The sequence below is a fragment of the Phacochoerus africanus genome, chromosome 1 (genome assembly GCF_016906955.1).
Source record: "Phacochoerus africanus isolate WHEZ1 chromosome 1, ROS_Pafr_v1, whole genome shotgun sequence".
In the NCBI taxonomy this organism is placed as follows: Eukaryota; Metazoa; Chordata; class Mammalia; order Artiodactyla; family Suidae; genus Phacochoerus; species Phacochoerus africanus.
Genome location: NC_062544.1, coordinates 86,820,243 through 86,846,471, shown reverse-complemented (window position 1 = coordinate 86,846,471; position 26,229 = coordinate 86,820,243). Strand labels below are relative to the sequence as shown.

At 37.3% G+C, this 26,229-nt stretch overlaps 1 protein-coding gene and 1 pseudogene across 1 annotated transcript in view; one reads left to right on the top strand and one right to left on the bottom strand.

Moving 5' to 3' along the window:
* Positions 1–26,229, bottom strand: part of KCNH8 (potassium voltage-gated channel subfamily H member 8) — a 420,004-nt gene that overhangs the window by 134,720 nt on the left and 259,055 nt on the right. The window contains exons 6-7 of the mRNA XM_047754199.1: positions 15,547–15,704; positions 9,323–9,530 (exon numbers count right to left, since the gene is read on the bottom strand). Of these exons, the coding sequence (XP_047610155.1) occupies positions 9,323–9,530; positions 15,547–15,704 (366 nt within the window). The remainder of the gene's footprint in view (positions 1–9,322; positions 9,531–15,546; positions 15,705–26,229) is intronic.
* Positions 15,863–16,035, top strand: LOC125114639 (uncharacterized; annotated as a pseudogene).

Sequence of the window (26,229 nt, the reverse complement as noted above, 5' to 3'; positions counted from 1 at the left end):
TCTTTGTGCTCACACTACACTAATTATCTTGTCATTCCTTCAGGAGGGGGATGGAAGGGCTGCATTTCTCAAGATTCCACGATAATAGAACCATTTCTTGCTTGGAGTGTTTGGTATGAAGTGTGAACATATTATGAAATTCTGGTACAAAGATCTTCAGACTATTTCAGCTTATTTTCAAGCCTAAATGTGCCAAATACCTTGGCAACTTGAAATCATACTAACTTCCAATCTGCAATGTGAAACCCCCACAAGTTCCCATTCAAAGGATTGAAAATATTATGCAGTTAAAACCTAATTTTGTACAGCTTGCTCTCTAATCACCCAAATAATTTTAAACATCCAAGGTCAGACTATGGGGACAATTAAACATCATAATTGGACACACAGATATACTTTGTTTCTCCAATTTTTATCAGCAAAGTTTATTGTTATAGCTCATAAATGAAGTACAAAAGAAATCTGAGTTTTAAGAACAAACTAGTTGCTTTATATGGCCAAAGGGTAAAATTTTTCTCCTAAAACATGGAAATATTTCTGTTTTCTAGAAGCTTCTATAAAAATAGAACAGAGCATTGTCAACTCTTTTAAAACTGATGGTAGTTTACTTTAGTTTCTTAGAATTCAAGGTAATATACATTGTCTCTGATGATTATATTTAAGGTATGAATGCTGTATCGCTCCAGCATTGAGGTTAATTCCTTCTCAATGAACCTTCTTGGTCCTTTAGGAATTAACTATATCTGCAGATGTGATGGGGATTGGAAAAGGACAGTAAGAACTGAATAGTTGCTGGTTTAGGACTTTATAACCAGGAATATTAAATTAACATAGTCTCAAGACTTTTTAAAACCTTGCTATGAGTGTGGTGAGTGGTCTGGTAGCCCTGATTTCATGAGGAAGGTGGTTAAAAATGCTGTATCTCAGGTTCCACCTCAGATTTACTGAATTAGGATCTGCTTGTTTGTTTCTTTGTCTTTCTAGGGTGGCACCCTAAAAAGGTATATGGAAGTTCCACAGGCATATGGAGGTTCCCAGGCTAGGTGTTGAATCAGAGCTGTAGTTGCCAACCTACGCCACAGCTCATGGCAGCGCCGGATCCTTAACCCACTGATCGAGGCCAGGGATGGAACCCGCATCCTCATGGATTCTATTTGGGTTTGTTACCACTAAGCCAAAATAGGAACACCATTATCTGTCTTTTAATTCAATCCTCACATGCTTTCGGTTTACATTAAATTTCTAGACTCTGTTTAAAAAAAAGGAAAAATTAAGACCAGGAGTCCCTCCCTAGGGTCCATTTGAATGGTTAGAAACCTTCAATTTAGGTTTTTTTTCTCCCCTTTATTTCATGTATTCCAGGAATGAGAATCTACATATCAGAGTTCTCTGAAAATGTTTTATAATCCTTAACATAGAACCTGAAAATGTAGAATGCAAGTCCATTCTACCTTCTTGGGGAAAATGTGATACAGTTATTGAAATAATCAGCTCACAATATCATAAGCCTGGTCAGTTTTTTCTATTACATGAGGTTTGCAAATGCTAAGCAGTTAATAACTAGAGAGCCCTTCAAATCAATCAGCTTTTGTGATGTTTTATCCAACAGGGATCAGGAGATTTAGGATTAAAATTGTCAATGAAAATTTGAAAATGATATCTGACTTAATCCTTTTCTTCCCATTCTAGATTCTTGGGCTTTTTTTTTTTTTTTTTTCTTTTTCCAGTAACACAGATACACATTTAGACATCTACAATGGATAAGCGTACTCCAGCCAGAGGATTAAAAGATAAAAAAGCTTTCCTCTATTACAATATACTGTCATCTCTAACCTTTGAAGCAGATCGTTTATCTTAAAAGGAAGTGTGTCATAGCTTTAGAAACAGAGCTTCGAGAAAGAATTTAAGGAGCATTTTAGCTGTCAAAGAGAGCTACTGACAGCGGTGAGGTCCAGCTAAGGAAGCTTGGTAAGTATCACTGTTGGGTTGACACAGAAGCACAGACTGTTACAATGAGCAAGATGCACTGAGAATTACTGCATCCCCATCTTTCAGCTAACTGCATCTGACTTATGAAGTTTGGGAGGAGAATGATGGTTTACAGAAGCATTTTAATAAATGCGCTTATAATTGTCAACATTTGTTTTTAAATGTTAGGGTAATGATGTTATTTATAGAAGACATTTGACTTTTCTTGAGGGGGCACTGTCTACAATCCTATGTGAAGGGAGTTCCCACCATGGTGAAGCAGAAACGAATCCAACTAGGAACCATGAGGTTGCAGGTTTGCTCCCTGGCCTTACTCAGTGAGTTAGGGATCTGGTGTTGCCATAAGTTGTGGTGTAGGTCGCAGATGTGGCTCGGATCTGGCATTGCTGTGGCTCTGGCGTAGGCCAGCAGCTCTGATTAGACCCCCTATCCTGGGAACCTCCATATGCCATGGGTGCAGCCCTAAAGAGACAAAAGACAAAAAAAATTTTAAAAAAAATCCTATGTGAAGAGGGTATTTCCCCATCATGTATAGTATTGGAGAAACACAGAGCCCCACTCTAACCATGAAAGTGAAGGTGGGGTGGGGTGGGGGTGGGGTGGGGGTTCGGGGTCTCGTCTAGCAGTCCATCTGAGTATATGATGTAAGCTTGGCCAATCAGATTCTCCTTTCAGGAACTGTGAATCAGAGATGAACAGAACATTAAGGCTCGCTCACGGCATCTACAAAGGCAGAAACATGTCCAGGCCATCTTTGTAAAATGTCAGCAACTGTGCTTTTTGCACTGGGGGATCTGGAGCTGCCTTGATTCATTTTCTTTTCCCAAGTCTTATTCTCCATCCTTCTAATTCTGAGTCTGCCTGTCCTGCTAACAATTTCCATTTTTGTTTTAGCTTGCAATCGAAAATGTGACTGATAGAGAAATTTCACCTCTCCACTAAATTTCAACAGTACTACTATTTGAGTTCTATGCAGCTCACTGAAGTGAGATTAAGCGGGCAGCTGCAGTGTGAAAATGGCCTCAATTAGTGACAAGAGGGGAGGTAGGAACAGATGTAGAGAACAGACTCATGGTTGCCAAGGGGGAGAGGGGAGGGAGTAGGATGGGTGGGGAGTTCGGGTTTAGTAAATGGAAACTATTACATTTAGAATGGATAAGCAATGAGGTCCTACTGCATAGCACAGGAAAGTATATCCAGTCTCTTGGGAGAGAATATGATGGAAGATAATATAAGAAAAGGAATGTGTGTGTGTGTGTGTGTGTGTGTGTGTGTGTCTGTGTGTGTCTGTGTCAAATTGTTGTATAGCAGAAATTGGCACAACATTTTATAAATATGCACAACATAAAGTAAATAAACTATACTTTAATTTTTTTTTTTTAAAGTGGAGGTGGTGGAAAAGGTAGTAGTTACCAGGTACAAGAACATAGTATATACCAGAAACTCTGTGAAGTATGTCAAAAACTGCTATGAGGGTCAGTACTATCACATCCATTTTACAAATGAGGACCCTAAGGTGGCTGTATAAAAGTCACACATTGAGGTCACCTTGGCCAAAATCACCTGCTTAGCAAACCCTCGAAGCAAGATTCAAACCCAGTCTTTCTATCTTAAATAAGAACCATTATATTCTATCTAGGATCCTAATGGAGTGCTTTCAGGACTAATTCAATTGTCATTCATTGAACTTCATAAGTGATAATAGTTAAAATAATACATCCCTACACTAATTGGGATATAAGGAAACAGGCAAGGTCTTCTCACACATTTTTAGCTAGGTATTTATTGAAGACTTCTTATAGAAATGTTATGAAACATTTCTTCCCAGCCAAAACAGTGTTTTAAATTTAAAAACCACACTGAGACTTGAGGCTCTGTGTCCAGATTCCATAAAAGTTTGTTATATTCCAACAAATATGAAGGGTGGATGCTAAACTTTTCATCTATAGTAGCTTCGAAGGGGGAAAAAATCCTATTTGTGTGCAATTATAAGGTTATGTGAAAATTACTGGTTTTTCAGAAGCTGACTCAGAAAGTTTGGGCAGATATATTATTCTGAAGATGTATGTAAAAAGGTATATAGTAACTTACAGAGCACTATAACTAAACATGAGGACAACACTTTTGAAGCCATTATCTAATATTCTTCTCATATAAAATGATAAGTATCAGAGTTCCTTGATGGCTTAGGGATCTGGCATCACTGCTGTGGCTTGGTTCAGGGCTGCAGTTCGGGTTCGATCCCTGGCCTGGGATCAGACCACAGACAATGCCAAAAAAAAAAAAAGATAAATATCACTAGTTTCACTTCATACTACTTTCTTTATTAGAAGTAACTGCCATAATAACATAATAAGAATGGTTGTAACAGCTCCTATTTATTGAATAGTTACTAGATGGCAGGCACAGTGCTAAATGCTTCACAGAGCCTGCCTAAATTAATGCTGGCAACTCCAGTGAGGTAGGCACTGTTATTATGGTCATTTTACAATTATTGAAATACAAATGAACTTATTTGCAGAACAAAAACAGACTCACAATCTTTGAAAAATGTATGGTTACCAAAAGGGACAGGTGGGAGGGTAGTGGACTGGGGGTTTGGGTTTCACACATGCACACTGAGGTATATGGAATGACTGGCCAACAGGGACCTCTATGTTGCAGCACAGGGAATTCTACTCAATATTCTATGATAATCTATGTAGGAAAAGGATCTGGAAGTGAATGGGTGTGTGTCTATGTATAACTGAATCACTTTGTTATACAGCAGAAAAGCATCACAACTTTGTAAATCAACTATACCTCAACGAAACTTTAAAAAATGAAAAAAGAAAGAAAAAGGAGCAGAGTAAAACTACCCCGCCCCGGTTCCTGGGGTTCTAAATTCAAAGGATCACAGCTCAAGGGAGAATTTTAAGGCTTGTTATAGCATTAGGATGAAATACAAACTCTAAAGCTTAGTGTGAATAGTCTTTAAAGATCTGGTCCTTGACTATCTACCTCTTTGGCCTCATCGCCTTTCTACCATCCCCTCTCCCGCCTCTATACTGCTTCTCCTGAACTGCTTCATATAGTCCTCTCCCTTCCGTGACACATGTTGGTTCCTTAGCATTTGTAGAGACAAGACCTATTCATTCTTTAATACTGAGCTCATCTTGGCAACACCTTTGCTGATATTTCAGTTAGATGTAGTTGCTGTTCCCCTATGCAAATTCCAGTTATAGAACATAACTGACTGTGATATAGCCATTGAGTTATTTGTTTTTTCCTACTAGACTTGAAACACCATGGCATGAAGTATATTATTTAATTCTTCTTCTTTTGTTCAATTGAAGTATGATTGATTTACAATCTTGTCTTAGTTTCAGGTATACAGCAAAATGATTCTGTTATATGTATCAATTCTTTTTCATATGCTTTTTCTTTATAGATTATTATAAGATACTGAGTATAGTTCCTTGTGCTATATAGTAGGTCCTTGCTGGTTATCTATTTTATATACAGTAGCATGTATATGTTGGTCTCAAACTCCAAATTTAAGTATGTTATTTGCTCTGCCATCTCCAGTGCTTAACACAGGACCAAACACACAGTGGGCACTCAAAAAATATTTTTTGAATGAATGAACAAATCTTAAGTAACAACCCTATTTGTTCTCATCATTTTGATCTTTCCACAGGGAAGAATTTGCTAAATAGTCGTTCTCTTTAATATCATAGTGTTCAAAATTACAGAAGGACTTTTGAGCAAAGAGTTAAGGAATCTCATTTCTTGTCCCACGATTGCTATTTAGTAATGAAAAGACCTTGATGACTTATTTATTCAACACATGTGCCATGAATTGTACACCAGAGAGGAAGCAGCAACAGACACAAGTGACAACACCTTCCACTAGATAACTTGTGTAACCTAGAGCTTGATTTCTCACCATAAAGTCAATAAGCTGGACTAAGGTCCTTCCAGGTCTAAAACTGCATGAAACAATAACCTCAAATTTCCTAAAATATGGTATAGGAACACCTAAAAATATATAGTAAAATAGAATACCAGGGAAATAAGTTCATAACCTGTCTCAGATATAGTTAGTCTGGGAGTATTAATTCTTCCTTCCCAAAATAAATATCTTACAGAGAAGTGACACTATAAAACATTTTTTAAGGATTAACTTGGTTTTGGTCTGATGCAAAATACTGTTTAGCTGTAAGTAGTAGACCCGCCAAGGACAAAATGGGAAAAGATCATTTCAAGGAAATTAACAATGATTAGAAAGAAAGCTCCATTTCACTTCTTGGAAAGATAAATCCATTCTGTACATCTAATGGTAATTACAACATAAAGAACGTGTTCTTTAATCAAGTTCTATTTGTGTGATGAATTTTTTGATTCATGTTAATTGGACCAGAAAAGGTAAAACATATTATTAGTGGACAAATTACATAGTAAAAACCAAATTAGCCTAGACTCAGCTGCCTCATTATAAAATTAGGTAGGGAAGGTCATAATTATTTAATTTGTGCCTAAATCTCAGCTGGAGGAAGTTCCAAATGAATAAATGATCCAAGTAGTTTTAGGCAAAGGGAAAGTCCTTGTAGCCAAGTCTATAAATCCAATATTGATAGACATAATTAGCATACTGCCTTCCTGACCATATCCCTAAAGGTGTTTGGGCAGGAAATCTAATTCTCTAAAGATAAATGTTCGGTTTTTTGTTTTTTTTTTAAATCATAACCAAGTAGAACATATCAATCCCTGGACATGCTGTGATCATAGGATGTACTTCCTGACACATCCCTCAAATCTGTTGACAATGAATGGTTTCTTCTAATGGTTAATATGGGCACCAAGCTATTATAAAAATAAAAAAAAAGATGTATTAAGCACACAAAACTGGGTTTGTTCTTCCATGAAAGACATAAATCATGGAACCTGAAGTAGCCTTTGAAATTACATAATGAGTTTTCTCATGTTGTAGCTGTGGAAGCTGAGGGCCAGACAGGCGAACAAAATTACTGCCAATCTCACGGTTGGTTGCTGTTGGAGTCATGAAGATAGGAGAGATCTATTGCCCCAGGCCAATGGCCTCCCCATCATTGCATTTTGCCAATGTTCTCTTTATGAGCTGACTTCCAGTTTACATGCTCCCCTCCACTACCCTAAACCTAACACCAGGGTCAAGTGTAGGCATGGCAGGGGGCAACACAGAAGCAGTTTAGGTCGTTCACTCCTTTTTTCTTGGAAAATAAAATTCTCCGCGTGTTTGTGGGAAGAAAAACATTAGCTAGTTTGTCAGTCTGCAGCAGGACTGCTATACTGGAACTGAAACACAAAGCTTTCCTCCTATAACTAAATTTGAGAGCGTGAATAAGCTGAATTTCCCCATCTGGAGACTCTCAGACTAGACAAGACTTACAAATTAATATGAGTGTATAGGTCTGGGGCCCAAAGGAAATTAGGTCAAGTCCAGAAAGGAATCAGGTGGCTGACCATAAATCAAAATTTTAATATGGATTCAAAATTTAATATGGACTACATCAGAGTTTGTGATGATGAGGACTTCAGGACAAAGTTATAAAAGGAAAACAATACGGAAGGACCGAAAATGTTTTAATCCAAGTGCAATCCAGTCTCTGCTCCTCCTTTTAATCATCTCTTTTTCCCACCTCTCTCTCTCTTTTTCTCAATCTCATTCTCTTTCTCTCACACTCTCCCTTTCTCTTCCTCTCTCTCTCATATCTCATATGATCTTTATGTGGGATATTTCTGTGTACACACTACAGCTTTATTTCTCCTTTTACCTTGTTTTTGAGAAAGGAAGTCCACACTAAGGTATAGAAAAGTGCTGATACAGAAGGTAAGAAAACCACCTGAGATGACAATTATCAGAACACATCAGTTTCATTGTTGTAGCTCAGGGACCAAATTGAGAAGCATAGGAGCATTTTTTTTTTTCCTTTTTTAGGGCTACACCTACCACATATGGAAGTTCTCAAGCTAGGGCTCAAATTGGAGCTACAGCTGCCAGCCTACACCATAGCCACAGCAATGCAAGATTAGAGCCACATCTGCAAGCCACACCACAGCTCATGGCAATGCCAGATCCCCAACCCACTGAGTGAGGCTAGGGATCAAACCCACATCCTCATGGATGCTAGTCGGATTCATCTCCTTTGCACTACAATGGGGAATTTCTGTAGGATCATTTTTAAGAACCTAGACAAGAGATTCACCCCCTTGAACCTGCTCTCTTAAGGTCTCCAGCTCATTCTCCAATGCTGCCGTTTGAGGGCTTTGTCTATGCCCTATGGTGAGAGGGTGGCATTTATGAAAGCCAACCTAGGGATGTGCCAAATGCATCCTGCCCCTAAGAGCTGGTATAAGAAGTTAGAGCCTTTTCTCTATTGATAATCTCTTGCAGCTTTATCCCTGTGCAAAGGTCTGAGCTTCTTTGAAAAGCCCAAGATTGATTTTTAGAGGAGAAGACAAGTCAAGGATTTTCTAGCTAACCAAGAAACCGATTCTTTGATTACATGTCAGATTAAGGATAAAAAAAAAATATCCTCCATAAGGTACTATGACAATTCTCTAAAAAGAGAGACTGTGAGAAGAAAGCAGATATTTTAGGATAGAGGGTTATAGCCTTCACAATTTTCATTTTCTATAAAGTCCTTGCAGTTGACATAAGTTTAAAAAATGTGTTCATGTGCAGAACATTTCAGATTCATTTATGCAGAATTATGTAACACTTGGAAAATCTCCCTTAAACTCCCATGTATTTATGGGGACACAAAATTTTACAAATTGTATTTGTAAATATTCAGTCCTCTCTATCATCACAAATTCTCAAAGAATACTAAATATGGAAATATGATAGCACTGTCAGAGAGACAGTATGATAGCACTGTCTCTCTTCTTTTAAAGGAAATAATAATGGGGCTAGCTTTTCTATTAGCTTGCCACCTCAAATACAAGTGATCATTTTCTTATGATTTAAAATGACTGCCAGTTACCCATGATTTACTGTTACTGGCCCTTCATCATATATATTGAGATAAGACTGCACATTACTTATTCTAAACCCTTCTATAGCCTTTTTGGTCATTTTAAAAATCCATTGGTCTTTGAAAAAAAAATGTAAGTGTGTTCCAGAAAACTTTCTCCAAAGAAGTAACTTGTACCATGGACCCTCACGGCAAACCCCCCCCCCAAAAAAAAGATGACACAAATTGACAGTCAGAAGATATAAATTTATAGACTCATTTTTCACCTCCTCCGAATTCTAGACAATCTTTCTTTTCATTTAAAAATGGAAAATGCGACAAACATAAGCCCTTACCAACTTCCCACTTCAGAAGGCTGTTGTCTTCCCTCTCCATTTTTCCAATGACATACCAGATACATGCCATCCAGTGTGCAAGGAGAGCAAACATGGACATGAGCAGAGTCAGGACGATGGTGCTGTGTTGGGAATAACGGTCCAACTTCTGCAGGAGACGCAAAAGACGTAGCAGCCGGACAGTCTTCAGAAGATGCACAAGAGACACCTGCAGTGGCAGACAGAACCGCACAGCTTGGCTCATGAGGTCACAGCATCCACAAGTACTTTAGCTATAGCCATTCTGGGAAGTTCTTGAAAATAAGTGTAGTTGGGATTCCAGTGCTGTAGTTATTTTTATGGCCACTTCTATGTTGTTTCTTAACACGTTAATTATATCAGAAGTTGATAAGACAAAGGATGATTAAGGCAATTTAATATATTTGAGTGAATACTTATCTTCTTTAATTAACATTTCTTTTTTCTCCTACCTGTCTGACAATATAATTTTGTATATACTGATACATAACTGAAACACAGTATGGGATCAGGATTAAATATAAGGTGTCTCATGTCTCTTCCTCTATATTTTAATTTCTTGCAATTCCACTTTCCCCTCCTCCATGTAGGGAATCTTGTTTTTTTTAGGGCCACACACATGGCATATGGAAGTTCCCAGGCCAGGACGGAATCGGAGCTACAGCTGCCAGCCACAGCCACAGCAACATGGGATCCAAGCTACATCTGGGACCTACACCACAGCTCACAGCAATGCCGGATTCCCGACCCTCTGAAAGAGGCCAGGGATTGAACTCACATCCTCATGGATACTAGGTGGATTCATTTCTGCTGAGCCACAACAGGTTTTTTTTTTTTTAATAAAAAAATTCATATAGGGTGAAGTAAAACCCTGTAAAGTGGTAACAGAATAAATTCAGCTTTCTTATTTTTATAGCTGCAGCATCTGTGACATATGGAAGTTCCTGAGCTAGGAGTTGAACTGGACTTGCACCTGCAGGCCCACACCACAGCCACAGTCACAGCAACTCAGGATCCTAGCCATATGTGCGACCTACACCGCAGCTTGTGACAATGCCCGATCCTGAACCCACAGAATGAGGCCAGGGATGGAACCCGAATTCTCACTGAGACTAGCTGGGTTCTTAACTCGCTGAGCCATATTGGGAACTCCAGGTTTCTTATTTTTAAACAGCGAGACCTAAAACCTTGAGTAACATCTGCTTACAAATACCCACCTGCTTCATGTGCTTTGCTTTCTTCTTTCTAACATTATCAATAGACAGAGAAAACATTTGCCTGAAGCATATATACTCTAAGCTCTCTGTTAAACAAACATGCTTAGGGACTCAAAACCAAATAGATCAAAATTTTTGAAAAATCTCCTAGGTCCTGTCTTTTTATGCACTAAAGCAACAGACTTGTAGCTAAGGGGTTATATTTCTGACCTTAGGGCTCAGCTGAAAAATGTGCACCATTGGTGTCCACCAATGGCACTATTGCCATATATGTGGTGCACTAATATACACTCTTCTCACCTTCCAAAAGCCTCAAAGAACATTCTGAATAGGAAAATGAAATAAAATAGTAACTTATATGTAAATAGAGTTTGATAATTCTTTGACTTATTCTAATTTGGGGGGGTGAACCGGAATTAGAAGGGAAAGAAGGAGTTTGCGTGACTACACCTAAGAAAGATTTTTCCTTCACAGGCGGAATGAGAAACAAGGTCGCCATCTTTGGAGAATTTGCCTTTGTAATTAGCTGGAGTCAATTCACCTCTAGTTTCTGTCCTCGTCTAGCCATCTTCCCTTATTTCCGAGAAAAACATACCATACCTAGAAAAGTGCCTGATACATAGGAAGTGCTCAATAAATTTGTGTTAAGCGAGGAAATGGATAAATCATTAAGTGATGTTAAAAAACACTCCAAACGTACGATAACAACAGATATTCAATAAAAGTGTTTTCAATTATAATCCTGTGAATTAGTTTATACTGAAATAGAATAAAATCATAAGGTCACTTGAGGAATTTGCCAGGTGGCTGTGCTCTTTAATTCCTTTTGTCATTCTCTGGGTAGAGTTTTACTTTCTTCTCTTTCAAAGCCTAGTTCTCACCTATTGTTTTTCCCGCTGATTGTAAGCCACATACAGTCTCTACTTTGTGGCTTAGGGGGATTACTAGGAGTGAAGTTTATTTTACAGGTGGATGAATTTGATAGAAAGATGACAATTTGGTAGGTAAAGTGAAACCTGAAGTAGAAATCTCAAGTGGAGGACACCATCTGCTATGGATGGAACTTTGCCTTGGCAAATTTCGCATGTTGAAGCCCTAGTCCCTTAATGTGACAGTGTTTTGAGATGGGGTCTTTGGGAGGTAATTTGGCTTACCAAATTACCTCCCAAAGATGAGGTCATGAGGCTGAGGCTCATCAAGATGAGGTCATGAGGCTGAGGCTCATCAAGATGGGATTAATGCCACGAGAGCCCTCTCTCTTGCTCCCCACCCTCCACAATCTCTCCCTCCCCTCACCACATGAGCATCATATGAAGACACAGAGAGAAGACAGCTGCCTATGAATAAGGATGAAAACCCTCGTCAAAAATCAAATGGCTGACACCTTTATCTTGGACTTTCCCAGACTTCAGGACCATGAGAAATAAACCTCAATTTGTTTAAGCCATCCAGTTTAGGTTATTTTTTGAGAGCAGGCTGAGCCGACTAAGACACCTTCTGAACATACATAGATGACTGCAAGTCCCTGTTTTCTCTGGCTAGAGAGGTGATGTTTGAAGAAAGAATTTGGGGGTTGTGCTTACATAAGAACAACAGTTATTTGTAAAGATAAGAGACATGACCCTGGGAGTCTAATATGAGGCAGCCCTGGTGATTTTGCTGGCACTTTCTTTTTTTAAAAAATTATATTCCTATTTGAGTCAAAAACTTCTTGCTATAAAATATGAATTTTGGATGTTGACAAATGGCAAAAGAAAGAGGCATAGTTGATTTAGATAGAAATATGTAATCTGAAAGAAAGTAAAGGATTCTTTTTACTCTTGGGTTGTTGTTTTGAATTTGTCTCTGATGAGAATTCTAAGCACCTTGTAGGCAGGTGCAAAACAGTGAGTGATGCATACATCAAAAAAATCCTATCAGAGTTCTTTTGTGAGTTAAGGATCCAGTGTTGTCACTGCTGTAGCTCAGGTTTGATTCCTTGCCCAGGGACTTTCACATGTCACCGGTGGGTGAAAAAAAACCCCAAACAAAACCCTATCAAATATCAGTTTCCTTCATTATCAGGTGGACATAACCACCTCCTAGTTATCAACTAAGGAGGAACAAAAGAAAAAGAAAAAAATTAATTAACACACATACTGAGGTCTTTCTAGGTGTTAGACACTTAGCAAGGTATTTTACAGAAATGTCAACTTTTTAGGCTGCTCAGAAACCCTGTAGGAATTTTTATGCTCATTTTAGGCGTATTTTGACATTAACTTCCCCAAGGATGTCACTTAGATGGTGAGTGATAAAATCTGGATTCATACTTAGGCTTTTTTTCACTATATCACAGTTTCCTTGTCTCATTCTCAATTTTCTCTCTCATAGAGCCTTTCATAATGCCCTATATATGGTATATTTTAATAAATAAATGTGCGAGCTATACATAAAACATTTGTCATCAGCAGTTGTGGGCACCAGGCAAAGCTAAAGCATGCAATACATTTTTGATGGCTGCAATTCATTTCTGAATTGCAAATCTCTATGGAGATGCACTAACTGGACCCATTTTAGGTCTAGGAAAATCAACACCTTTGTTTATTTATTTCTGCTTTCCTTTTTGTAAGTCTGTATGGTATAACAATAGCAAACTTATAAACTTTTCCTCATAACTTATGCTTTCCTGGGAAGTATATATAATATTTTGAATAAGCTTTCTATTCAAATAGAATATTTCATGCTGACTAATTTAACAAATTTGTATGCTAATTTGCTAAATAATCATATGCTCACCCCTGTGAAAAGCAGAAAAATTATCAGTGAAAAGAGAGATTCCTTCCTCTTTTTCTTTCTCTCTGAAATAGGTATTGATTCATAGCTTGCATTCTTTTTTTTTTTTTTTTTTTTTTTGCTTTTCACGGCTGCACCTGCAGCACATGGAAGTTCCCAAGCTAGGGGTTGAATTGGAGCCACAGCTGAGGCCTATACCACAGCTCACGGCAACACTGGATCTTTAACCCATTGAGTCAGGTTTGAACCAGCATCCTCATGGATCCTAGTTGGGTTTGTTAACCATTGAGCCATGAAGGAAACTCCTAGCTTGCATTCTTTACAAAGAATTTGTACATATTTCGTAAGTGAGAACAAAGGGAGTGGAAGTGCAGTGAAAATGTACAAGTATTTAAAATTCATCAAATTATGAGAATTAGACCTTCTCAAAAATTCTTCACTTGCATTAATTTCAAGCAATGAACATTTTAATCCTATCTAAACATATGTGTTTTTATTTTATATTCTACAATATATTTTAAATTATCCTATTTGTTGAGTGCACAGAAAAATAGAATATATAAAAATATTATTAGTATTTAGTAGCAGAGCAACAAGTTAATTCATATCAGGGTCTATGAAATGGCATTTAACAATTCTCCAGGAAAAGGATAATTTGGGAAAATTTTCTTATCATTTTGTAAATTGTACACTTCTTTGGGATTTTTTGGGGCTGTCTTGCAAAAGCTTTGTTTTAAGTCATTACAGTTTCATTATAGCATACTTATCTAGTCAAATTCAATCTTTAAAAGCACTTTAAAAAGCTCAGATAACAATTCAGTTTAGCACTGATTGATATTATATGCTAGATTTTCCCTAGAGCTCTCCTTTCAGTTGAGTTATAAACCTCTTCAAGATATTGACACTCAACTTCCCAACTTAAAAAGAAAAGAAAAGAAAAATACTATTGTACAGGCAATTAAGAAATCCACAACTCTGTATTAAATATTCAGGATTATAGCTCAATCTTCATTCTGAAATCAATAATGATAGCATTTTTTTTTTAATCTTTTTAGGGCCTCACCCACGGCACATGGAGGTTCCCAGGTTACGGGTCTAATGGAGCTGTAGCCACTGGCCTGCACCACAGACACAGCAATGCCAGATCCGAGCCATATCTGCGACCTACACCACAGCTCATGGCAATGCCGGATCCTTAACCCACTAAGCAAGGCCAGGGATCAAACCCGCAACCCCATGGTTCCTAGTCGGAATCACTTCTGCTGCACCACTACAGGAACTCCTGATGGTATTTTTTAATATTGAAAACTATGCTTTTAAATTCTTGATAGAGAATATAATTTCTAAGGGGAGGAGTTATCAAGTAAGCAGGCAACATGTTTAAATTGAACTAAGGTTTAGTAAATTTTTGCCTGCTAAAATCAGTTACTCTAACAGCAAACTGCATTACTGATTCAAAAATGCCATTCTACTTTCCTAAAAATCTCTGTTATAAGGAAGTACTCAAGGCTTTTAGGAAAGTCAATCATTAAATAGTAAAAATAGCTACTACTGCAAGTGGGCACACTTTACTTTCTGTGTGAATACATGAGAATAAAGATTTAAATGAAGAAAGAGGAGAAGTTACAAATATCAATAAAAATTCAAGAGGATGCTTAGTTTATGTTGGTCATTTTATCATTTAGGTTTTTGTCCAATCCAACGTTTTTATGAAGACTTCTAAGAAGTGATGGAATCCTCTTATTTTAATTTCAGCATTTCTCTCTCTATCTTGATAAGTCTTCTGTTTGTTTTGCCAACAAAGAATGAAATATTCAAGAGATAGAGAGTAAAGGTCATGAAAGTAGAAGGAGTCTTCAAACTCTCAACCAAATTCTTGAGGCAAATATCTGGCTGAGTAACATAAAGTAATACTTATATTCCTGCAGATGGTTTCCTTATCAAAAGATTTGTTTAGTGAGTCATGATTGATGATAAATTCCTAGTTCTAGTTATTTAAATTATCAGAGACAAGTAATGCAAATTTCAAAAGGAAGTAATTTCTTTAAGTGGGGAATCTGGCCTGCATATCTTTAGTTGCCTTGGCCTCTTTATTAAAAAGGGCATGAAATCCTGGACATACGAATTGCTGCAAACATTTAGAACCTGAACATGTGAAAAGTAAACATGGGGTAAAACCAACCACCAAGGTCATGTAGAAGGGAGCTCTTTACTCACCACTGTGACATTGAAAGCATACAGGAGGTCAAAAGGCAGGGCAGCGATTAAATCAATGATGAACCAGGTTGTGACATAGTGGATGCAAATTGATCTTGCTTCAAAGATAACTTGGCCAGACTTGCTGACATAAGTTGTTCGAAAATTTAAAATAATATCTGCTTGAGAAAAAAAGAGAGAGAGAAAGAAGTAAGGAGAAAGAAATTAGAAGAAAAGAAGGGAAGACAAGGAGAGAAGAGAGGACAGAAGGAAGACAGGCAGGTGGGCAAGGAGAAAGGGAGGGAGGAAGAAAATTGTATTACATTAGACTAACAACATCGCTTCTCGGCCTTTTGGCTAAGATCAAGTGTAAATTAGACTAACAGTAGGCTTTTAACTTATTTGATTGACAATATCCAAAATACTCTTACTGATAGATCCAATTCAATTCAACAAACAGGTATTGGAGAAAGGTGAAGAGAGTAATATTTTCTGAGCACCTAATACATTCCAGACATTGGGTCACATGCTAACATAATTAAAGTAAATAACGATAACAGCAATAGCCAACACTAAATGTTCACTCTGCACCAGACACGGTCCTAAGAATTTTGCATAGATTGTTTCGCTTACTCCTCAGAACATCTTTCACAATAGAGTGTATTAACACAGTAGTCAATACACAGTAGACAGTATTAACAGAGGCAGAGACTAAGTCTTCATAGAAAAAGTAACTCATCCATGATCATCTGGCCAATGGTGACAGAGACGATTATGGACACAAGTACAATTGCAGTCCCTACTCTTTTTCTTCTTCTTCTTTTTTTTAATCCAATAGTACTCTCTATTCCATGTACGAAGGTTTTACTCATCTCTGTATGGATATGAAATTCATCACTGTCCTGAAGGTGTTTGCATTCACAAAATACTAGAAATTTCTCATTCAGATTTCTAGGTTTAATTTCCACATTCTGCTTAAATGGATGAGACCATCATTTTCAACCATTCCTTACACCAGCATTTTATATTATTTTTATTTTATATTTGAATTTATTTTATATTTATATTATATTTTATTATATATTTATCAAACATTTTACAGTATATGCATATATGAGTGTTGGTCAGATGACAAAGCCATAGCCATGTGGATCATCATCAGCTCAATCCTGGAGCTTGTGAATAAACTTCTCAGAGTCTATCACATAGTTCCGGGGTTGCATATCATTAAAGCATCAGAAAAGATCATTCTTTCCTTAATTTGTTTTAGAGTTGAGTACAACCAAGCTGTAGGGAATTTCAGGATTAGTGCATACATGCATGTGCGATGAGGGATGAGAATTTTAGGGACTGGTGATTCCAACAGAAACATATTTTTCTGTAGGACTTTGTTCTTGGGGAGTGTCCTACTCTGGTGACAAAGATCAAAGGAGAGAAGGTAGGGAATGTAGGAAGTAAATACCCCAAAAGAGTAGGAATTCAAGGACTTAGAAAGTGAGCGTGAAGCTTAGAGTTACATAAATTTTAAAAGAACTGGAATACTCATTATAGCTAATTTAAACCACTAAAAATAGGTGGAAGAATGTAGTATGAGGTCAAGAATTTCTTGAGTTCATGATCATAATGATAACAATAATAAAAATTATAATAAGATGCACTTTATACTTGCATATCATTTTTACTTTTCAATTCATATCACATTTGCAGGCAGAATTTTAAGATGAACCCTCCCCCATGACTCTCACTCTCATATGATCTATTCCTCTTGAGTAAGGGTGATGAAATATCAAATGAGGACCATGCTGTACCACACAGCTAAAGGGAAATGATCCTGCCTGGCCTGACTTAATCTGGTAAGCCCATTTAAGCAGAGTTTTCTTCTGTTAAGGGATTGGAAAGTAGTGAAATACACTCTTCCTGGCCTGGAAAAAGCAGCTGCTATATTATGGGAAGGGCCATATGGCAGGGAATGGTAGGTAGCCTCTAATTGCTGAGAGTGACCCTTCATTGACATCTAGCAAGAAATGGAGACCTTAGCTCCATAACCATAAAGAAATGAGATTTATTAATCAGCCACATGAGATTGGTAGAGGATCCTGAGCTCCAGAAAGGAACACAGTGTAGCTGACACCTTGATTTTCAACCCTGTGAGAGCCTGAGCAGAGAATTCAGCTAAGCTAGATTTGGACTTCTGACCTATAGAAACTATCAGATACTAAAGAGGTATTGCTTTAGACTGATACATTTATGGTAATTGTGCAGTAATAAACTGATGTAACATTTATTAAGTGATTTGTTTCTCACAGCCTCATGAGATGAGATAATATAGGAATTATGACAAAACAGAAAACTATTACATTGTTATAGATAACAAATGTGTTCTTAGAAGGAGACCAGTGCTGTTCTAGGACCTCATAATCTCATTGGCTTCTTACACCAATGCTGAGAGGTTAAGTACTTTTATTAATCCCTTTTACAGATGAGAAAACTGAGGCAGAAGAGAAGTCAAATGACCTGCCTAGGATTGGCAGGATAATGAAACTAAAGCACAGGATTAAAGCCCTCAGCTAGTTAGTGAAAGAGTGAGATCCAAACACAAGTCTCTTAAATTCTAATTCTCTGTCTTGGGTTCTGGTGCTGTAACAGAGATCCGTTACATCTTAGATCTGGAAGCAAGTTTTAGGTGATTCAAAAAGAAAGAATTAATTGTTCTAGACTATTGTGAATGACCTAACTTATTAAGATGACATTATGAGAAGTTATACTTTTGTCAAAAAATAAAAACATCAAAATACTTCCATTGTTGGCAGTTCCTGCTATGGCACAGAGATTAAGGATCTGGCATTGCTGCACTTTCAGCATAGGTCACAGCTGTGGCTCCAATTCGATCCCTGGTCCAGGAACTTCCATATGTCACAGGTACGGACCCCCCTAAAAAAATACTTCTGATGTTAATATTGAAAATACGGAAGGATGAAACTAGTTGATAAGCCATTCTACAAAGGATGAACACAATCACAAGATGATTTTCGCTGCAGATTAAAAATGCTATCATAGCAACATACCCATGCATCACTGAAGCATGGCTGCCAAGAGGGGCCTGGGAGCTCAGGGGAGTGCCTTGAAGTTGCTATGGTAGCATGTGAACTTTCATTCTTTCTGTGTTTAACTTTCTAGACTCACATATTTGTGTATTAGCAGAACAATTTAACAGGTTAGACACCAGCTGTTGAAATTAAGCAGCGATTTCAACTTCACGGTTTTCAAAAGAAAGCTCAGATGAGGCATTTAGTTTTCCAACTTTTTTCTTCTCTTTTTGCTTTTTAGGGCTATATCCACAGCATGTGGAAGATCCCAGGCTAGGGATCAAATGGGAGCTGCAGCTGCTGGCCTACACCACAACCATACAACACGGGATCCAAGCTGTGTCTGTGACCTACACCAAAGATCACAGCAATGCCAGGATCCTTAACCCACTGAGCGAGGCCAGGAATTGAATCTGCATCCAATTGGGTTTGTTACTGCTGAGCCGCAAGGGAACTCAGTAAGAAATCCAAAGAGGGGTTTACCAAGCCCTTCAATGAGATTTGCTTTCCAAACTACAGGCTGAGGTAAGCCTATGTGTTCATTATCAAATTGAAGGAACAATTTCCTTGTATATTTACTAACTGATCACTAGGTTCTACCACAAATTTCAGAGAAAATCCACAGCCACCATCCACACACCTAGGGTGCTCTCCTGAATGAAAGAAATGATTGATTGGTCTTTGGTTGACTGATACATCAAACATTATAAAATCTATGTGATTAATTATGTGGCTGGCTAAAGAATAAAATAGAGGTGCAGTCTTCTGAATAGAGAAGGTATTTTCTTGGATGAGTTATTACCAAATATCAGTTTAGAAGCCTTTTTAAAAAAGCATCTGTCACTCAACTGAGTGAACTGGATAAAAAGAAGACATGCTTCCTCTAAGTTTAAAAAGAAGTAATGATAAGACTTTTATACACAAAAATGTTAGCAGCTAAAGAATAAAAGCTATTTTTAAATGCATGGATGCAAATATACTTTTGAAGTACTTGAATAGTTTCAGGTTTATTTTCAAGGGTAAAAGTGAGATTATATATTATAGCCTAAAATTTCTAGGACTATGGTACAACTGTACAAAGACTGTAGGTTTATTGAGTGATGGGTATTATTTTTAGATAGCTGATTTTTGAAACACACTTTTGTGATACACGTAAAAATAGACTTAGTTCTGTTGGACTGTGATTTACTAAACATATTTTCATGTTCGTTAGCCTGTGTGGTTCCCATGCCAACTCTGAGGTGTACTATCAAGGACATTTTACTAATGACTCAGGAGATTTAAAGAAATTTTTCAAAGTCATGAAGACAGTAAGCAAGAAAGAAAGAGGGTATCTTTTGATGCTCAATTGCATTTTCCTTTTATTACCTTAAAGATTTCCTGCACTTTCAAATACGTTTTAGAGGCAATAACAATAGGCCGATCCAGGGAAATATATTTCCAATTGTAGCCCTTAGATTCAATTCATCAATGGCCCCACCCAGGTAAAAGAACATTACATTCCAGTCACAGAATTGAATGTGGAGAAATGAACTCTTTATTTATTTATTTATTTTTTTACTTTCCCACTGTACAGCAAGGGGGTCAGGTTATCCTTACATGTATACATTACAATTACATTTTTCCCCCAGCCTTTCTTCTGTTGCAACATGAGTATCTAGACAAAGTTGAACTCTTTTTGATTCTGGAAATACAGAGATTAAGCATTTGTCCAGGGACAACTGGGAATTCACTTTGTATTTTCTCCACTGAGAAGGACTTTGGGTGTGTGTGGGGGGGTGTTCAATGTAAATATTCCCTTATTGAAAGGGCAGAGATAAGTACATGTTCTTTAAGAGCAAGGAAAACATAGAATAAAATTGGATTGTGATGAGGGAGAAAGCCTTCCAGAGCTGATGTCCCTCATAAGAGAACAATGGAGGCAAAGTGGAGATGCACCAATATTGCCTGCAGCTGCTCTGTCTCCTGAGGTTGTCCCACTTCCCATCAAGTTTTACATCTTCGGTGAATTAAATCAGGGACTCATTCAAATGTTGCAGTAAGAATGTAGCCTCCTCCAGACAATCCACAACCTCCCTAAGAGGCAGCAGTGCGGTTTTCATTTTGAGATATCTTAGAAAGTCTAAGTAAGAGGCTTTTCAACTTTAGGTTGAACAGCAAATGAAAATTCATTGATATCCACATTTTTATATTTTATTTTTCTTATTTTTTCCATTTATTATCAATGGGCACAGCTGTCCCTAAGTATAGGTACACACACAGTTTGACTCAGAGAAACCACTCCCCAAACCATAATGAATTATTTCCTAAGAATTTAGGACCTACAAAGGTTAATGCTGCATGTATGTGTATACACATTAGCAGTCTCTGATGGTACATGGTGCTGGGCTTCTGGGCTTCTGGGAAAGAGTAAATAGGCAGGGCAATAGAGAATTACAATACCTACTCTATTCGGTTTACAGCATTTCAAAAAAATTGGTCACAATATACCCCACCAAAAGGAGGCAGAATATAATTGGTGATTCAGATGGTACTGAATTATTTTCCAGGATGATTAGTTTACCTTCTTTTATTTGGGTTTTACATAAGCACGATTAAAAGAAAGACAAATAATACAGAGATAACCGTACATGTTCAGGTCTCATATTGTTAACATCTCCAGAAACGAGTGCTTCATTTCTCTCCCTCCCTAAATGGTTGTTAAGTATGGGAACTAAAAGGCAAGAAGATTAAATCAAGTTTTTCCCATTTGATTTCCTTAAGAACTATGTACCCCCCAAAAGGTTAAACTTGATATGGCACAAATCAGTAGATTTCTTTTCTTTATTAGCATGCATGCCAGATGGGAAATAATTTCAATATAATATTGGTTTGCCCATTAAAAAGTAAATTAAAATATAATGGTGTGTATGACAGCATATGCACCAAATACAAATAATTAATATCTTCATTTAGCCATTTCTTTAAAAATTAATCAGTGTAGTACAGCGTGGGTGGAGAGAATTTTAACTAAACCAGCTGCTGACTAATATTCTAAGGATACCCTGTCTTTTTTCATTGATTGTGAGGCACTCCTTTGTACACAGTGTGATGCCACAGCAAATTTGAGCTGGACGGTGTGCAAAGGAGTAACTGGGAGCTGATTAATGAAGAGGCTTGAGGGACTCAAAGTGCTAAGAATGATTGTAATTGATCGCCAACATTAGTGGGTGAGATATCCATACCACTAGATCCCTGCTCATCTTGTCAGCATTTGCCCCTCTTTCTTACCTGAAATGAAAGGTAAAAGAAAAGGAAGGGCATAAGATGCAGTGAAAAGCAGCATTTAAGAGCAACTGCCTGCAGAAGAAAAGGGAAGGCTGAAATGGGTCAAGGGGTAGCTGATGCTGTCATTGGCTCTGTTCTGTACCAAGATCAGGGTGGAATCTTACATCAGTTTTGACCCTCAACATCAATGTCAGATGGACCCACCCAGAAGAGAAGTCCTTCCATCCTAATGTCTCTTTGAATGGAAGAACCCCATCTGTGTCATACTTCACAAGGAGGAGTGAATCAGGCATTGAGTGCTTCCAGCAATGGCGAGCCTTCTGCCTTCTGAGAGTGTTCTCTTAGTCTGATGCGTCCTTGTCTAGATAGTCCTTCTTTCCTCATCTGGATGTCTTCCTCCTTATAACTCCCTTTACTTGGTTCTAGTTTTGTCCTTGGCAGCAACACAGATTAAACTGTTCACTTCAACCGAAAAATAAATATAAATACTCTTCTTATAAGTATTTGAGATCAGTTATCAATTTCTTTTAGTGCCCAATGCTGTATACCTCCATTTCCTTCAACCATCTCTTACTGATATGGTCCTTTTCCCAGCTCTGATGCTTTTCTCTAGTTTGGTAGTTTGCACAGCAAAGTCTCACAGATGACAGGATTTGAGCTTTTGCCTTTTCTTTCCTTCCTTCCTTTCTTCCTTTCTTCCTTCTTTCCTCCCTCCCACCTCCTTCCCTCTCTCCTTCTCTCTTCCTTCCTCTTCTCAAGCTAAACTTTCATTCATTTTACACAGTGACCTGCTTCATCAATTTTTACTTTGAAAAGAAAATTTCCAGTCTTGAACACAATAAAAAAGAGAAAACCACTCATGTAGTTAAATATTGTCCTTTTGAAAGTAAGGTACTGAGAAAGGTAGCAGAATATGTGATCCCCGAATATGCCACTTTGGCATAACAATTATTTTGGGGTGAAGGCAAGTGAGAAGCAACAAAACCCAGAAAACCTCCCTGCTCTCCTCCTATTTGCCTAAAAGTAGGAAGGACATAAATTTTCAAAAGGGTCCCTCCTCTCTTCTCTACCAGAAAAGACAAACATTCATTCTCCAGACATAGCTTGTCCAATAGGCTGACAATAGCAAATATACACACCCTCCCCAGCAGTGTTTCCATAGTTCTCACTATTCCACAGTCTCACCAACACTCAACATTATCACGCTTAAAAAATTCTGCCAACTGGATAGTAGTATTATGTTTCTAGTAATACATTTAGAACTGGTTTTCCTTTTAGTAATGTAGCCTTAACACATTGTTGAGGGATCTTAAAAACAAAACGAAACAAAACCAAACTCTTGTAATGCTATCAGCTGAAGTAAACTTTTACCAATTTAAATCCCCCGATAAAGGTTTTTGTACAGATTGCTCTCAATTGACCACTCCTATCTTTATTAAAAGATCTAGCTACAGCTTTCAGCTTTGCAACATCTTTAAGTACTATACAACTATCACAATTGAGGACCCTGAGCAGGGTCCTCAGCACTCAAAGACAGGCAAGGCAGCCAAAAGAAGCCTGTTTCTGATGGTGACCATGACCTTTGATGTTTTTCTTATCTGATGTCATTCTACCTCTCAGTGCACAAGGAAGCCCCATTATGTGAATAAGCTGGCAGGTCACAGGAGACAGCACAGATTCCCAGTAGATTTCTATGAAAACTATCCCTTATTGTCTATGACCAATGATTATTATACTAACTTTGTACATTGCTTTCATTTTATTGTATAAAGTTGCCATCTCAAAAACCTTCCATGTAACATGCACAGTACTATGTATACAAACCGCCAATTTTGGCTCCCTATAAATTATCCACTTTTTCAAAAGGTGCTACTTTAACTCTAAATTAGATATTGAACTTTGGAATCGTTTGATTATTTTTAGTAAAATAATTTAATTATTAAACATAAACCCATTGAAAAACTATGATTTATGCATATACTACTTACTAATATAAAATCTTTTAGCATACTTATTCTGTTTATATATAACTATAGCTATAACTTTATAGTGATAAGACTTTCACATATAACTACAGTAGAAAATATAAGGACTAGCACATCTATAATATCCAATCATGAATTTTTTTAAAAAAACTAATAAAGTCAATTTCATATGAAGTAAATATTGATTATTCAAGTAACATGACATAATTAATGAAGACTAAGATAAATAATAAACAATGTGTTTATCCTGGAAGTTCCTATTGTAGCTCAGCAGGTTGATGATGCAGGTTCAATCCCTGGCCTCGCTCAGTGGGTTAAAGGATCTGGCATTGCCATGAGCTGTGGTGTAGGTGGCAGAAATCGCTCACATCTGGCATTGCTGTGGCTGTGGCATAGGCTGGTCACTGCAGCTCTGATTTGACCTCTAGCTGGGGAACTTCCAAATGCTGCAGGTGTGGCCCAAAAAAGAAGAAAGGAAAAAAGAAAGTGTGTTAATCTAGTTCATGTTTTCCCCAGTGTGAAATCCATCATATATATCCTCATTAGAGAGAAAAATTTTAGGTTAAATAATAAGAGTTTTTATAGTTACACATCATTTTACATTTTCATTAAGACTTGCATGTTCACTTTCATATTTGAAGAAAATAAAATTATCAGTACTTTTGTGATAGTCTTTAGTGCCATTTGCCAGATCTTTCTGGCTTTCTACCTCCTGATATATTTCCCAGTGCCTGAAGAGATTAAGTGAATCTCTGGACTTGCTTTGGCTAAAATGGTGAGAGCAAGAGTAGCCAAAACACTTCTGCACAGAACATTAAAAGTTAGTATGCAATTCCTCACTTTTTCTTCTTCCTGCCTTGATGATCATGGAAATATGTGGCAAGATGGGGCCTCTATAAGCCTGGGATTCAAGGTGACTACGGGACACAGAGCTCACAGCTGATCCACAGTGGGTGCTTAGTATGAGGGAGATGCAAACCTTCGTGTAATATCCCACTGAGAGTTTGAGGTTAGTTGTTATCATAGCAAACTCTAGCCCATCCTGACAGACATTCTTAAAAGGTTATAGAGAAGAGTGGTTCACAGTGAGAATTCGGCATCAGGCTCCCAGGTTGGAAACCACTGAGCAGGTACCAGTTGCCTTTGCTGTTATAACTACCAGTAATACCACTACCATCTTCAGGCATCAAAACTGAGAATCAGAGACCATGAAGGATTTATCCAAGGCTGCCTCACATATTCATACTATTATTTTATTGTTATTTTATAGACTTCATACACATAATATAATGGTGTTAAAATGACAATAAAATAATAATGAAAAATAATAGGTAACATTTATTAAATTTTTGTTATGTGATAGGGATTTAGTGCTGTACATGTATAAGCTACTTTGATCCCCACATGGTCTCTGTGAAGTAGATACTATGTCCTTGAGTGATGATGAGTTATGGACTCAGAATTAACTTGCTTAAAGTTACCCAACTAGAAAGCAATAGAGCTGGAATTTACACTTAGAGTCTGTGTGTATGCTACCATCAGAATATTTTTTTACGATATTTCTTCTCTCTTTCCAGCCTAAGAAGGAGATTCTTCTGGTGGTATCTATAACATTATTTTGGGATTTATGTAATTTTTAGAGTCATAAAAAGATACAGCATTTTGACCATAGGTTGCCACATGCAAAATTGTCCAACATATCTCAAAAAAGTTTTATTTTAAGAATTACATATATATGGTATACTATTCTTAAAATGGACAGCTTGATACATTTTCCTGAAGTTGACAATCTTTGTCAGCACCATGGATAGAGATACAACTAGGACCAGAACACTAGAACCTTCCATGATCCTGTCCAGTTATTAACCCCTCAAAGTCACTGTTGTCCCAATTATCATATATTGATTTTTCTCATAGTTGGGAACTCTGTATAAGTGGAATCATATAGTATATACTCTTGTACATAAATTCTTTCATAAGACATTGCCTATGTACTTTTCATCAATTGGTAGCATGGTACCATGTTCACTATTTTTTAACTGCTGTACAGTATTTCATTGTATAGCTATACAGCAATGCACTCCTTAATTCTATTGTTGTTGATAATCTTACTTGCCTAGTTTCTAATTTGGGCTTAAACACACACACACACACACACACACACACACACAATACCTATATTTCCTTGTGCAGGTATAGGTATGTGTTGGTTATATGAATCAAATATCTGGGTCTTAAAGTAATTATATAAGTAATTATATATTTTACTTTAGTAGATGCTGATAAAGTGTTTACAGAGAGATTATACAAATTTACATTTCTACATACCGTATATGAGATTTCAGGTTGCTCCATATCTTCCCACA